Source organism: Phaethon lepturus, unplaced genomic scaffold (genome assembly GCF_000687285.1).
Source record: "Phaethon lepturus isolate BGI_N335 unplaced genomic scaffold, ASM68728v1 scaffold53141, whole genome shotgun sequence".
In the NCBI taxonomy this organism is placed as follows: Eukaryota; Metazoa; Chordata; class Aves; order Phaethontiformes; family Phaethontidae; genus Phaethon; species Phaethon lepturus.
Window position 1 is genome coordinate 441 of NW_010520885.1, and position 11,676 is coordinate 12,116.

An 11,676-nucleotide genomic window follows, 5' to 3' on the forward strand; every position below is an offset into this window, starting at 1 on the left:
TCCCTGCGCTCACCTCTCCTCCGGTGCCCACATCCACGAGGCGTCCTGGCTCATGTCCTTCTCCAGCGTCTCGGCCTGCAGCTCGAACTTCTGCGCCAGCTTCTGCAAGCTGGAGTCCAGGTCTGTGAACCGAGCCTCCAAGATTTGCAGCTTGGTTTCTACTCTGAGGGATGGAAAAACAAGGGCATTTCATAAGGGTTTGGGCATCAACGGTGGTGCCTTCTGCTGTGATGGTGGGCGACATGTGCGTTGCACTGCGAACGGCTCCAGAGCCCATGCCGAGGCTGCTCCCAAGCTGTCGGAGAAAATACGCCACTAAAATTAAGTTTTTTTGACATGGCCCAGGTCTTTCTGGCCCTTCCCTGGTGCAGAGATCTTACAACTTGTAAATACAGATGCAAGATTTGTATTCAGATATATCTGCAGGTATCAACCACTTGCATCAACGATAACGGTGCAGTTTTTTTCGCTAATACATTTGGAGGCGGTTTGTTCTTTTACTTGTAGTATCGTAATCTTTTGAAATGTTTTTGTTTGACGTTAAGCAGAACTTCTCATTCTTCCTCAGCTTAAAAATGATGCAAATAATAAACAAGCCACCCGCAGTGTTTCTCTTTTCCCATCAGCTCCTGGTTTTCCCTTTCACAGGACTGTCCTTCCACAGAACTGTGTGATAAGAAGACCTTAGTGAAACAGCAATAAGAACAATGCTTTGTAGCTGGTATTTATCAGCTGCTTTTTTATTACTTCGTATCTGTTGCATCTTTCGTTATTTAAAAAAAAGAAAAGGAAAAAAAAAGTGCATCTTTGTACTCTCTTAAATTATTATCCTAAAGCTGATTTTTTTTTGAGTTTGAGCTACTCCACTTTTGCTTAAGAAGACTGCCTGGTTTAAAAGAACTTACTGTGTTTAGGGACGAAGTGTGAGGAAATGCAAGTATTTATGCCTTGTACCCATTTGCTGCTCTTTACTCGAGAAGTAGGGTACGCTGGGCTTCTGCCCTTCCGGGCGTGGTTTTCATAAAGACAGTTTTCTTTAAGTTTGCCTCACTTAGCTGATTTATATTGAGGTGTTTTCTTGAGAATCCTGAGGAACCCAAAACTATTGAAATATGAATCATTCAAAGTTCCTTCCTAAATGCTGAACAAATAACTTGGTACTATGTACTTGGCAAGCCATTTACTAGCAGAACAGCAGCTACTCCTTATAGACTTTTGTGATTTCTTTCTCATTTTACTGGCACAACTTCAGGCTGTGTAGGTTAAACAAAAACTATGCCACCGCTAATTTTATTCCGGGAAGACCCTACATTTTTTTCTTTAGCCTCTTTTTCTTCATCCATAGTTTGCTCGACTGCTTCTGTTACTATTATTATTGTATTGTTCTAATGTTTAGGAAATCGGACTCCAAATTGTGACCTTCCTGTGTTAAACACAAGGTCTTTACCTTGTTTGTTGTGGTCCTATTTTGTTTATCTTTGGCTGAACTTTTTTGTAAGAACAAAATACACAGTAGCTTTCAGGTGATTACATTAAAAAAAAAAAAAAAGGACAAAAACCACAGAGGTTAACTTTACATTGTATAAGCAGCAGATTAAATAATTCACCAATAGTTTTCCCTCCTTTCATGCATACTCCACGGTATTTTAAAGCCTGTCGTTTTAAGAGAAGGACCAAGAAGGCCAATGCTTTGCCAACAGTAGCTCCCTCCTGTACCTTGCCTTCCTCTTCTGCTTTGGGCAGTGGACCTGAACGAGGAGAAAGTAAAAAGGCATCAACAGTGGCATGTTTTTCTAAGTCTCCCTGACCTTGATTCCTGGTCTGTCTGGCAGCTTGTTCAGATGCTTGTCTAATGATTTTGTGTTGTTTCTTGAGGCTGAGAGACTTCCTTTGCCATCTTGTGAAAGCTGCTTACATCCCAATCTTGCTCTGGGAGGACTTGTCTTGCTTCAGCAAGATTTTTATTTCTCAGAGCCTCCTGTCTCCTGCGGAGGTTTTGAAACAGGGCATAGTTCTTACTGGATTGTTGGATTTCAACAAATTATCGTCCTTCATGTTGCACATCATCATTCCCAGACTAACTTTTGTGGGGGCTTCACCCATTCTAATGTATTTATGTGTGCACGCTTGCCAAGAGAATTTTAGGACTGAAACAGAACTTTAATTGGAAAATTGAGCTTCTGTGATGTAGAAATGCAAATAGTTCAGAAGAATTGGAAGAGTTGATAACGTCTTAATGGGAACGAGTCTGTCGACACAGAGAGAACATCTAAGCTGAGGTGAGGCGGGTCGGTATTTGCTGTAAGTTTCAGATCCACTTTGTATCTATAGCTGCACAAGCAGAGAATTCCAGTGTAATAGGATAATACAATGGGATACCACAGAAACCCCCATGGTTAAAGTTTTAGGAATAACACAGTGCAAGCACTCTTTGAGAGAGAAGAGGTAATTGTCGGAAAGTGAGTATATTCTTCGAGGTTTGCTGGCTGGATAATGAGTGCTGTCCTGGGGCAGATACTTACCTGTGAAATGCTCCCTGACTGCAGCTTTTTTATCAAGTTAAATAAGCTTCCTAATGGCCTGTTCTTGTGAGTTTTCTTCTCTACAAATAATAGTAAAGTTACCAAAGATCTAACAGTTAACACTACTGTCAGTGCTGTAGTTGGTTTTCAGCAGCCTTTAGTCTGGTGCTTTAGTATGGGACCAGTTTTGTCCTGCCAGCACTTTTTTGGTACCGGGTATATTGCCTGTCTGTAAGTTACTCTGGTGTGTTTTTAAGCACCTGTGGCAAATGTGTCAGCATTTGCTAATTTTGGTTGTAAAAATGTCGCTTCGGTTACACCACGGTACAACCAATCTCCATAACTCATCTTCTACAGCTTTTTGTGAATTCTGATGGAATCAGTGCTGCTGTCTCTTGATCCAAGTTCTGAATGAAACGAGGAAGAATGGATTAAACCTCCTGCTTTCATTTCAATCACAACCTCTAAACACTTTTTCCTTTAATGCAAGTGAAGTAACCATGGAGTCGGTGACCTCTAGGGTCAAGCCACATCCCCATTTACCAGAAAGCTTTTAAAGTTCGTCTCGTCAGCATACAGGCCCGTACTTGGAAGATTTGCAGTAAGAGATCTAGCACTCCCACTTTTCTGAAAGCGTGGTTGTACGTATAACCTTACTTCTGCTGTTCAGGCTTTTACAGAAAATGACATTTTTAATTTCTTTAGAGCTATCACATCAGTTCTATTTTCCAGGCCAACACAGAGCCCCGTACTTCTCCACAGCTCTTGCTGTACGCTTACTTTATGGTACCAGTTAGACACACACATCTTCCATCAGTTTCCCACAGACTTAATTTTCACTTTTTCTTTCAGGAGCGGTTCCCGTGTTTCTGTTTCTCTCTCTGGTCAGGTCTCTACTATCTTTTTTCGCGGTTACCGTAGTGTGACTCAGTCATAAAAGCCGTTGGTGAACACTGCTGGTATCTTGACCAGAGGAGCGGTTTCTTACCAAGTCTGTCAGCTGGTGTTAGTCTGTAATCATTAATTAATAAGCAGAAGTACTGCATTCCGTGAGCTTTGACACACTTGATAGACAGTGATCATTTTTACTAAAAGTAAATCAGAGTTAAATGTATGATACCTAAGCTGACTTGAAAATTTCTTGCTCAATACCATTTGCACAGTCCCTTTAAAGGCAATATATGAAAATCTGTATGTGAAAATCTGAGGGAACACCGTCTCGCCTGTCTCCATCTGTGGAGGATTTCAGACCCTTTCTCAACTCTTCTTGCTGAAGAGCCGTGCTCATGGCTTACATTTGATCCCGTGATTGTTGTCTGCCCAGCTGGTTAGAGACACCATCTGCCAGCGCCTGTCGCACTGCAGCTGAACACGTGGACCGGTGCCAGCAGGGGCAGCTTGGGCCGGATTATTTTACGTGAAGCCCATGAGCCTGTCGGTCAAGCGTCCCTCTTCTGAGTACAGGCTTTGAAAATGGAAGGTGAATCACCGTCACCTATGTCCCGGTTCCCCAGCGACAGTGATTTTCTTTCTTTAAACTTGTAAGAAAGGTTCATTCTCAGGGTTGGGTTTTTTTTGTTAACCACTTACTTCCTATCTTTGAACCCTCCAGACTCTGAGACATTTTCCCAAACTTAGAAGTTCATCCCAAATCTCCCATTTATGACAGTAGCAGAGCGCGAAGCCGACTTTCCCGTTTAACCCGTAATCGCCTGGCGACACTTCACGCAGCGACAGGCCTTTGCTGACGGAGCAATTGCGCAAACCCTGCAGCAAACAGCCAGGACTAGCAGTTTGACAGCTGGCACAAACGGCGTTCACGAAAGGGTGCGGCATGCGGCTCTGTCCCCCTTCCCTTCCCGACGAGTAAAGGAGAAACAGAAGATTGCTCATGAACTACTCCCTTCCCCGTATACACACAACATATGTGAACATTGTGTTACCCATGAAAACTTCCAAGGAGGCATGGGTTCACCACGCCAACAGAGTCTCGTCTCCTCGCCCCTGCCCCGGTCCTCTACGCCCCTCGTCCTTCCCTATCCCTCAGCGCAGCACTAGCACCACCCTGCCATGACCTGTTTAACGTCTCCTTCAGGGAGCGCAGAGAGATGCTGGCCTTAGCCATCCTCCTGGAGAACGCGAAGAGGAGAAAGAAAAGCCGGAGTTGGGCTCGATCCTCCCTCCTGAAGCAGGCAGCAACAACAGGGACAGGGCATCCGACTCCTGCTGGAAGCTGTTTGTGCCGAGGCTTTTTATAGACTGTATATCCAAATATAGGTCATAGATGCACAGACACACACTTGTGAACAGATCACCTACGGAACTACACGTCTGGACCGCTTCCTCTGACCCACTGATCGTACACAGTCTGTGGCTCCATACACAAAATTAATTTAAAGGTGACATGGAAGGGGGTACCTACACTATTCTGCTTTTTTGGGGGGGGGGCTTCATTTTGGCATTGTGCTCACCAGTTCATGTCTTGGGCCAAAGTCTCCTGCTGGCAAAGGCTGTACAAGCAGCTTGCTGCCTTTTTTTTTTTTTTTAAAGGTCTGATGGTAAAATCAGATTGGGATGAGAATGATGTGTATTTGTTTGCAGGGAGCCGATTTGAGGATAAGGGATAGCAAAACTGCGATGGTTGGAATCTCTTCCATAAAGGATGGACAGCCAGCACAACTGGCTGATGAGTTTCAGGAGCTGGTTATGCAAAAAGAGAGCTGGAAATTTTTCCATCAAAAAGAAAACAGATCATGTGCATCTGGTAACAGCACAGCTGGTGAAACAAGACAGCACAAACCCCACATCACTGAAGCAGGTCTTCAGCCAGCACCAGGCACTCAGTTTTGTGAAAAGGACAGCCTGAGAAAAAAAAAACTTTTTTTAAAACTTTTAATTATTTGCTCATTCCACAGGAAATCCAGCATGAATTGCACATGTCAAAAGTGGCAGCATTCCCCCATAGTTACATTCTCCCCACCTTCAACTTGCAAATTGAGAGACGTTTCTAGCAAGCCAAGTTCTGCTCGCTGTGTTTGTAAAGCTTTGGGGAGAGACTGGAAGTAGCTGGGTAAAGAGGAGGCGTGCCTTTGGCCCTTCATGTTCCCGCTGTGATGGGGTACACAATACACTGCTTGACACAATTTTGTGTCAGTTTGGAAATTAGAGTGAGTATAAAGCACAAGGGAGCAGTGAGAGAGAAAGCATTTATTAAGACAAGTGTAACCGTTATTTTTCCCTGGGATAAACAACTAAATGCATAAGACAGCTGACCCATTAAACAGATGTTAACATTTTCTCCGGCTCCTTCGTTTACTGCAGTGTGAAAAAATCCAATTGGCAATGACAGTTAAACTAATTTGATTACTCATTAGTTGATGCTTCTCTAGTCTTATATGCAGCTGCTGACAAACTAATGAAAAATATATTTCCACTACAGCCAATTTAGGCTAACTGCAACACAGTATTATGGGGAGAGTAACATAAAGCACTGCCATAGTTCAAAATGCAAGGAGCTCAGCCAATGATATCTCTTGTTACTGCTCAGCATCCTGATTTAGCATTGTGGGTGTCCCCGTTAGCCTGAATTTCTTCCTCCAACCTTAATTATGTCAGCTTAGTCATGAACTAATATTTACCCCTAAATATATTGAAATCCATTTCACTTAAATGCAACAAGCAAACTGCCAACCCTGCAAGAAACGGCTGCAGCAAATACCAACAGCCGCTGAAAACCATAATGTGAGGCCAGTTACATCATGAATACTTGCAGCAAATCCCCTCCCAAGGGATGCAGCAAGTTCCACTGTTCCGGATGTAACTGGGCTTATTTCAAACGCTCTGAGAAGTGGTTTTCCCCCATAAATTTCTTTAAACATCTCAATGTCTAAGATTCTGGCAGTGGATACACAGATACAGAACTACTCTGATCAGCAACTAATACTCTCTTGGAGCCTTTGATCTCCGCACACGATATCCAGTTCACCTTTTCTCTGTGCTCAATGGTTAGCTTTGGTAAAACTCTAGCATGTTCATTTGAAGCCCCTTTGTTGAGCTTCCCATCTTTTCTGCTGGAAGCAGGTCCTTGCGCCTTCCTTCTCTGCAGAGATTTTGCTGGACTTTTCTGCTGCTTTCCGACGTCACTGCTGACATCCCAGAGCAAGACTTTCCCGTCATTTCCTCCAGTCAACAACCAGTATGCTTCTGGCATAAAGAGGACCTGCGATACTCCCAAGCTGTGACCTTGAAACTCCAGCTCACGTTCGAACTTGACACCAGTGACTCTGAATATTCTGACTTTACCGTCTTGAGCTCCACAGCCGAAGATGTTGCCGCACGATGCGACAGACAGGGAATGTGCAAGCGGTGGGTTAAAGAACTGGCCAGCTGACTGTGGACTCTCTTCCTCCATTTCGCACTCCTGCAGGTTTGTGGTCCACAAGGGGCGGGCTTTCTGCAGGTTCCACAGCATAACCTTGGGGAAAAAAGTATGAATCAATGATTTGTCTGTTTTAGGTAAAATCAGATCTTTCACTAACAGTAAAAAAAAGAACCAAAACACACCCACACTTCTTGCTCCAGCAGAGCAAAGGCTGTGCATGAGTGCAAGAGAAGCAAGACGTGCTGTGAGGAATGGTGGAACTTCACCTGATAAATACGGCAAATCTTAATGGCACACTTTCCAAACCCTCATATTGCCCTACTCAGCAGTCAATGCCTCAGACCTTTAGACCACAAAATGGATGAAAAAGCTGTTCTAAATGCTTTTACATTCATCTCAGCAGTAGTAATCATGATATACTGCACATTAATTATTTAAAAGGAGGGACACGGAAACGCTAGCAGTAAATGGAGATCACCATCATCCTGAATTTTATTTCTCTCTGCTACATACTTGTCCTAAAATAATCACTTCCATGAACGTGTTTGAAAAATGGAACATCAACAGGCAAACAGAAGCTCTCATTTTTAAACAGAGATACATGTATTTTTTTTAATATATATCCAATGAGTAGATCTGGTTTGTGCTATTACCGTATTGAGGTATGGTGTGCTTGTCCTGATGAGATGGCGGGGAGGTTGTGCTTTTATACTTGCTTTTAAAATGCCTCCAAGCCCCTCATGAAGCAATAACTGCACCTTCTAATGAATCCTGCATCTCTCATACAGCCATGCAAGTACTATAGATTTGTACTGCGCCAGTTAAAAATAATTCTTTCAATACTTCTGTAGGATCTAGATTGGTGATGAGCATTTTCCAAGGCCAATAAGATATGAAAGCACAAGTCAGTCTAATGCAGTAATGGTATGCTGTTTGCTTTTTTTAACCAAAGCTTTGTTATTAATAAAAATATTCCTTCACTAGTATTCTCCAGTGCAAAGTGCAGGAGTCTTTAAATCTGGCCCACAAAAAGAGTTGCCACACTGGCTCTGCGTTTCTGGAATCCAAATCAGACTAAGACATCCAAAATATGTCATTTTCCTGTCACTTTTCTGTTTTAGCAACTGTTGCTGCTGCTACATTAAAACCACTTTGCTACCGATGAAAGGGAAAACTTTCCATGATGACTGTGCAGAGCAGAGGAAATCAGAGAGGCTGAGTCCTAATGCTTAAAGCAAATACTCCCATTTTCATCACAGACAGCATTGCAACAGCTTTATGAATTCATCATGTGCTAACAAGTTTTCTGCAAACTAAGTATTTTCTGTCCTTGTGGCATTTTTCCTGCTTCCACAGAACTTCTGAAAAAACTCCAGCAACCTAAATTTCAGTTCTCATCAGCTACGGCTTCACTGAGTGTTTGACACGTGAGCTGCTCGTAGAGCTCGTAACTTCTCCAAAGACATGCTGCAGCACAGCAGTTCACAGTATTGCTGCTCAGCTGCTCTTTGTGAAATGATGTATCTTAAAGCCAGCCTCGATGCGGAAAAATGCTCTTTTCATTGCACAAAAACACACTAATGAATTCCTACTATTTTGGGATACTGACTTTCACCTAAAAACCAATTTGCCAAGGTACGGTAAACCACACTAAAACTAAAAAGTCACAAAAATAACCAGTTCACTCACACGGAAGTGGTATATAAATGTTTACAATTCTGAGAAAAAGTTTCCAGCCATAGGCTTGTGAATCTGCATTTTAGGGACCTGAATTAAGCCAGCCGGCTAAGGTGCTGAGCATTTACTCCTCTTAGACTGACACTTCGGTACCTCTGAAAATAAGTTTCTCACAGTACTTCATTTAAAACCCTACATCCATCTTTTAGTCAACCTAAGGAGGAAAAAAAAAAGAAGTTGGAATATTTCTGATAATTTGGCAAAGTCTAAACCTGGCAGACTTCCATCAATCAGCCTATTTGGATATATATACTTACTGAATGTCTATGATCTATGGCTTTAATATGGAAAAATACCGCTTATACTAAATATCAGCATGTAAAAAATACCGCTTATACTGAATATCAGCATCTATTTGTTCTAATGGGCGTTAGATGCGCTTCGGTTTTAAGAACATAAGCTGAAACTGCTCAATGCTGTCAAAGAAAACTTCACCCTAGTAGCACTAGAACCACAGAAATCTTTGTAGAAGTGACAGTTTTAATCCCAGGCTAGACCACCAATGTGGTCAGATCACAACCACCGGAAAGAAATTACTGAAAAACAGCTGTTCTGGGTGGCCAACTTTGGCAACGTAACTCAAGACTCCATTAACTCCCAGCAAGTTTTTTCTCAGAACACTTCCACAAGTGGTGTGCAAAGGACAAAGTTTCCTCTTGATGAGGATACAGAAGTGTAAAAGGCAAAAAAACATTTAATGTCGTGGTTAAACCACGACAGCTTCCAAGAGGTTAATCAGAACAAAGGATAAATTATAAAAATTACTTGTCCTTACAGTGATAGATACCACTTGGAAAGATATTTATGAACCTGCAGTAAAGTATTCTTGCTAGCATCCTCTCTGCTTCAGGCATTTTGCCTTTTCCTAACTACCACCTGCGTGTCATCTGCAGCCATAACTGATAGCTAGGGACAACTTCTGGTTTTGCTCGGCCCAACAGGGAGCTACTGTGGCATGAGTGTGCTTTGCACCATATTCTGTTTCCCCCCCTACCCTGCTCGTTTTTAGATTGTAAATATTAAGGAAAATAAAAACGAGAGAAACTGCTGTGTAGAAAATGGCACAAACAGCCTCGATGCTAAGTTTCTCTGACAAAACTACTTTAGGATAGTTAAGGAGCATTCTGGTGACTGCGGGCTGTACACCCTCACTCTTGGTGAAAGTCTGTTGATGCCTCACTGCACGGGTGGGTAGTTACTGTTTCACTTCTCTAATAACCATCTACTTGTATGCAAATCACCTGCATGTCCAGTCCGCAGGAAAGAAGGCTTTGAGGCCTCTGAGGACGAAAGACAACAGAGGAGCAGATGTTTGAGTGTCTCAAGGACCGGCTGACTTTCTTGTTTTCCAAGTCCATAATCTTTATTGCCCCCGAGTCATCTGCCGCAGCCAAAAAATTGTCGGTCTCGTTCACCGAGAGGCAGTTGATCTCCTCCTCATTCACATGGAAGCGTTCAACGGGCTCCTTGAGGGACCGGACATCCAGCAAACTGATAGCTTCTCCATGGGAAGTGTAGAGCCTGGTGGGGCAGCGGGGAGAGAACACCACGGAGGTCACGTCGTCTGCCTTCGGGAGCTGGAGCTGTCCTGCCGGAGCGCCTCCCCCATCCCAGAGTGTGAGCTCGCCTCTCTCTGCACCCGAAGCCACCAGCCCTTCCGTGTTTATGTTCAAGCACAATATAGAGGACGAATGTCCACCAGTCCATTTGACTGCCATGTTTCAGGGACACCTCTGAAACAAACAAAAAAAACAACCCTGAATTGAGCTGGTGTTGGTCTTACTACAGCAGAAAGCTTATGGAAGCCACAAGATCATCCTGTTGACTGTGATGCAAACTTCAGGAAACCCTAGTGTTCAATTAAAACAGGCACCTCTACATATCAGTACCCAAATGAAGCTTTGGCTCAAATAGCATCAACATCAGCCACAACAGCGAAGAACGGCAGCAGTGCTGGCACCTGTACCTGTGCCATACATGGAGTAGATCTGCTGCTCTGACGTGGCTGCCTAGGTGACAGCTGTTTCCTTGGTGCATAAGGACATAGCACACCTGACAAAAGAGAGGCACGGTTCCTAATGGGATGTACTGGAAAGGAGCAAGGGGAAGACAGCAAACGGGTAAAGTCTGTCTGCAGAGAGGTGACGTTGTTCTAGTCTGGGTGAAGGCACATGCGGATGCCTGTCTTTCATCCAGCTGCCGAGGTTAAGCAGTCTTGCAATACCTGGAGCAAGAAACTTGTGCTGGTGAGAGTGGGATAAACCGATTAATGCCAAAAGGGACTGCCTTAATTACAGTTTAAAAGCATACATGTGTGTGAATAAATCTTAAACTATTGTGCCTGTGTACTTTGTATTCCCAAAGTGAAGGTAATTTTCTTGTGACTGGTAATAGCACAAACAGATAAACAATGGCATCTTTTTAAAAATTTCATTACCAGCTTAAGGTGGGTAGTTACAAGGTTTGCAACACGTTTAATTGGGCCTCAAAGCGTGCCCATCAAGCTTATCATGCTCTGGGCCCTTTCCTTGTCGCAACTTCCCACAGCAGCCCCTGTGACAGGACTGTTTAGGGGACCAAATCAGCAGAAAATTAAGTGGGGGTTAAAAAACGAGCAACACAAAAGCCTAACAAGTTTTGGAGAGACCGGCATGCCATAGGGGAAAAGGAGAGCTAATACCAGGGTTGGGGCGCAGACAGCAACGCCGCGTTTGCGGGACGGAGCTATTGGCTGTCCCAGCAGCAGCTTCAGCGACCACGGCGCTGCCTTAACGTTGATGGTTTTATTGCATTCTTGGGCAATAAAGGGCTTCTTTTTGTTTGTTTGTTTGTTTTTAACCGTGTTATGTTTTGCATGTTATTTTTGTTGAGTCTGGCCTCAAGAGCAGCTAAAACTCATTCAATTCGCCAGGAAAATTTCAGTCTTGTCGATTAAATTACGGAAACTTACGCAATTACGGAAAGCGCCGGATACCTTACCTGCAACCTGGGTCGCACATTCGCGGCCAGCCGCTCGCCCGCACTTCGGGAACTGAG

At 43.5% G+C, this 11,676-nt stretch overlaps 1 protein-coding gene across 1 annotated transcript; it reads right to left on the minus strand.

Annotated features, from left to right (window-relative positions):
- Window positions 1–6,408: 6,408 nt before the first annotated feature.
- Window positions 6,409–10,358, minus strand: WDR53 (WD repeat domain 53). Its single transcript, XM_010297526.1, has 2 exons — window positions 9,882–10,358; window positions 6,409–6,996 (listed from the first exon to the last, which is right to left on the minus strand). Exons 1-2 carry the CDS (start codon window positions 10,356–10,358, stop codon window positions 6,409–6,411), a joined length of 1,065 nt encoding a protein of 354 aa, XP_010295828.1.
- Window positions 10,359–11,676: the final 1,318 nt, after the last annotated feature.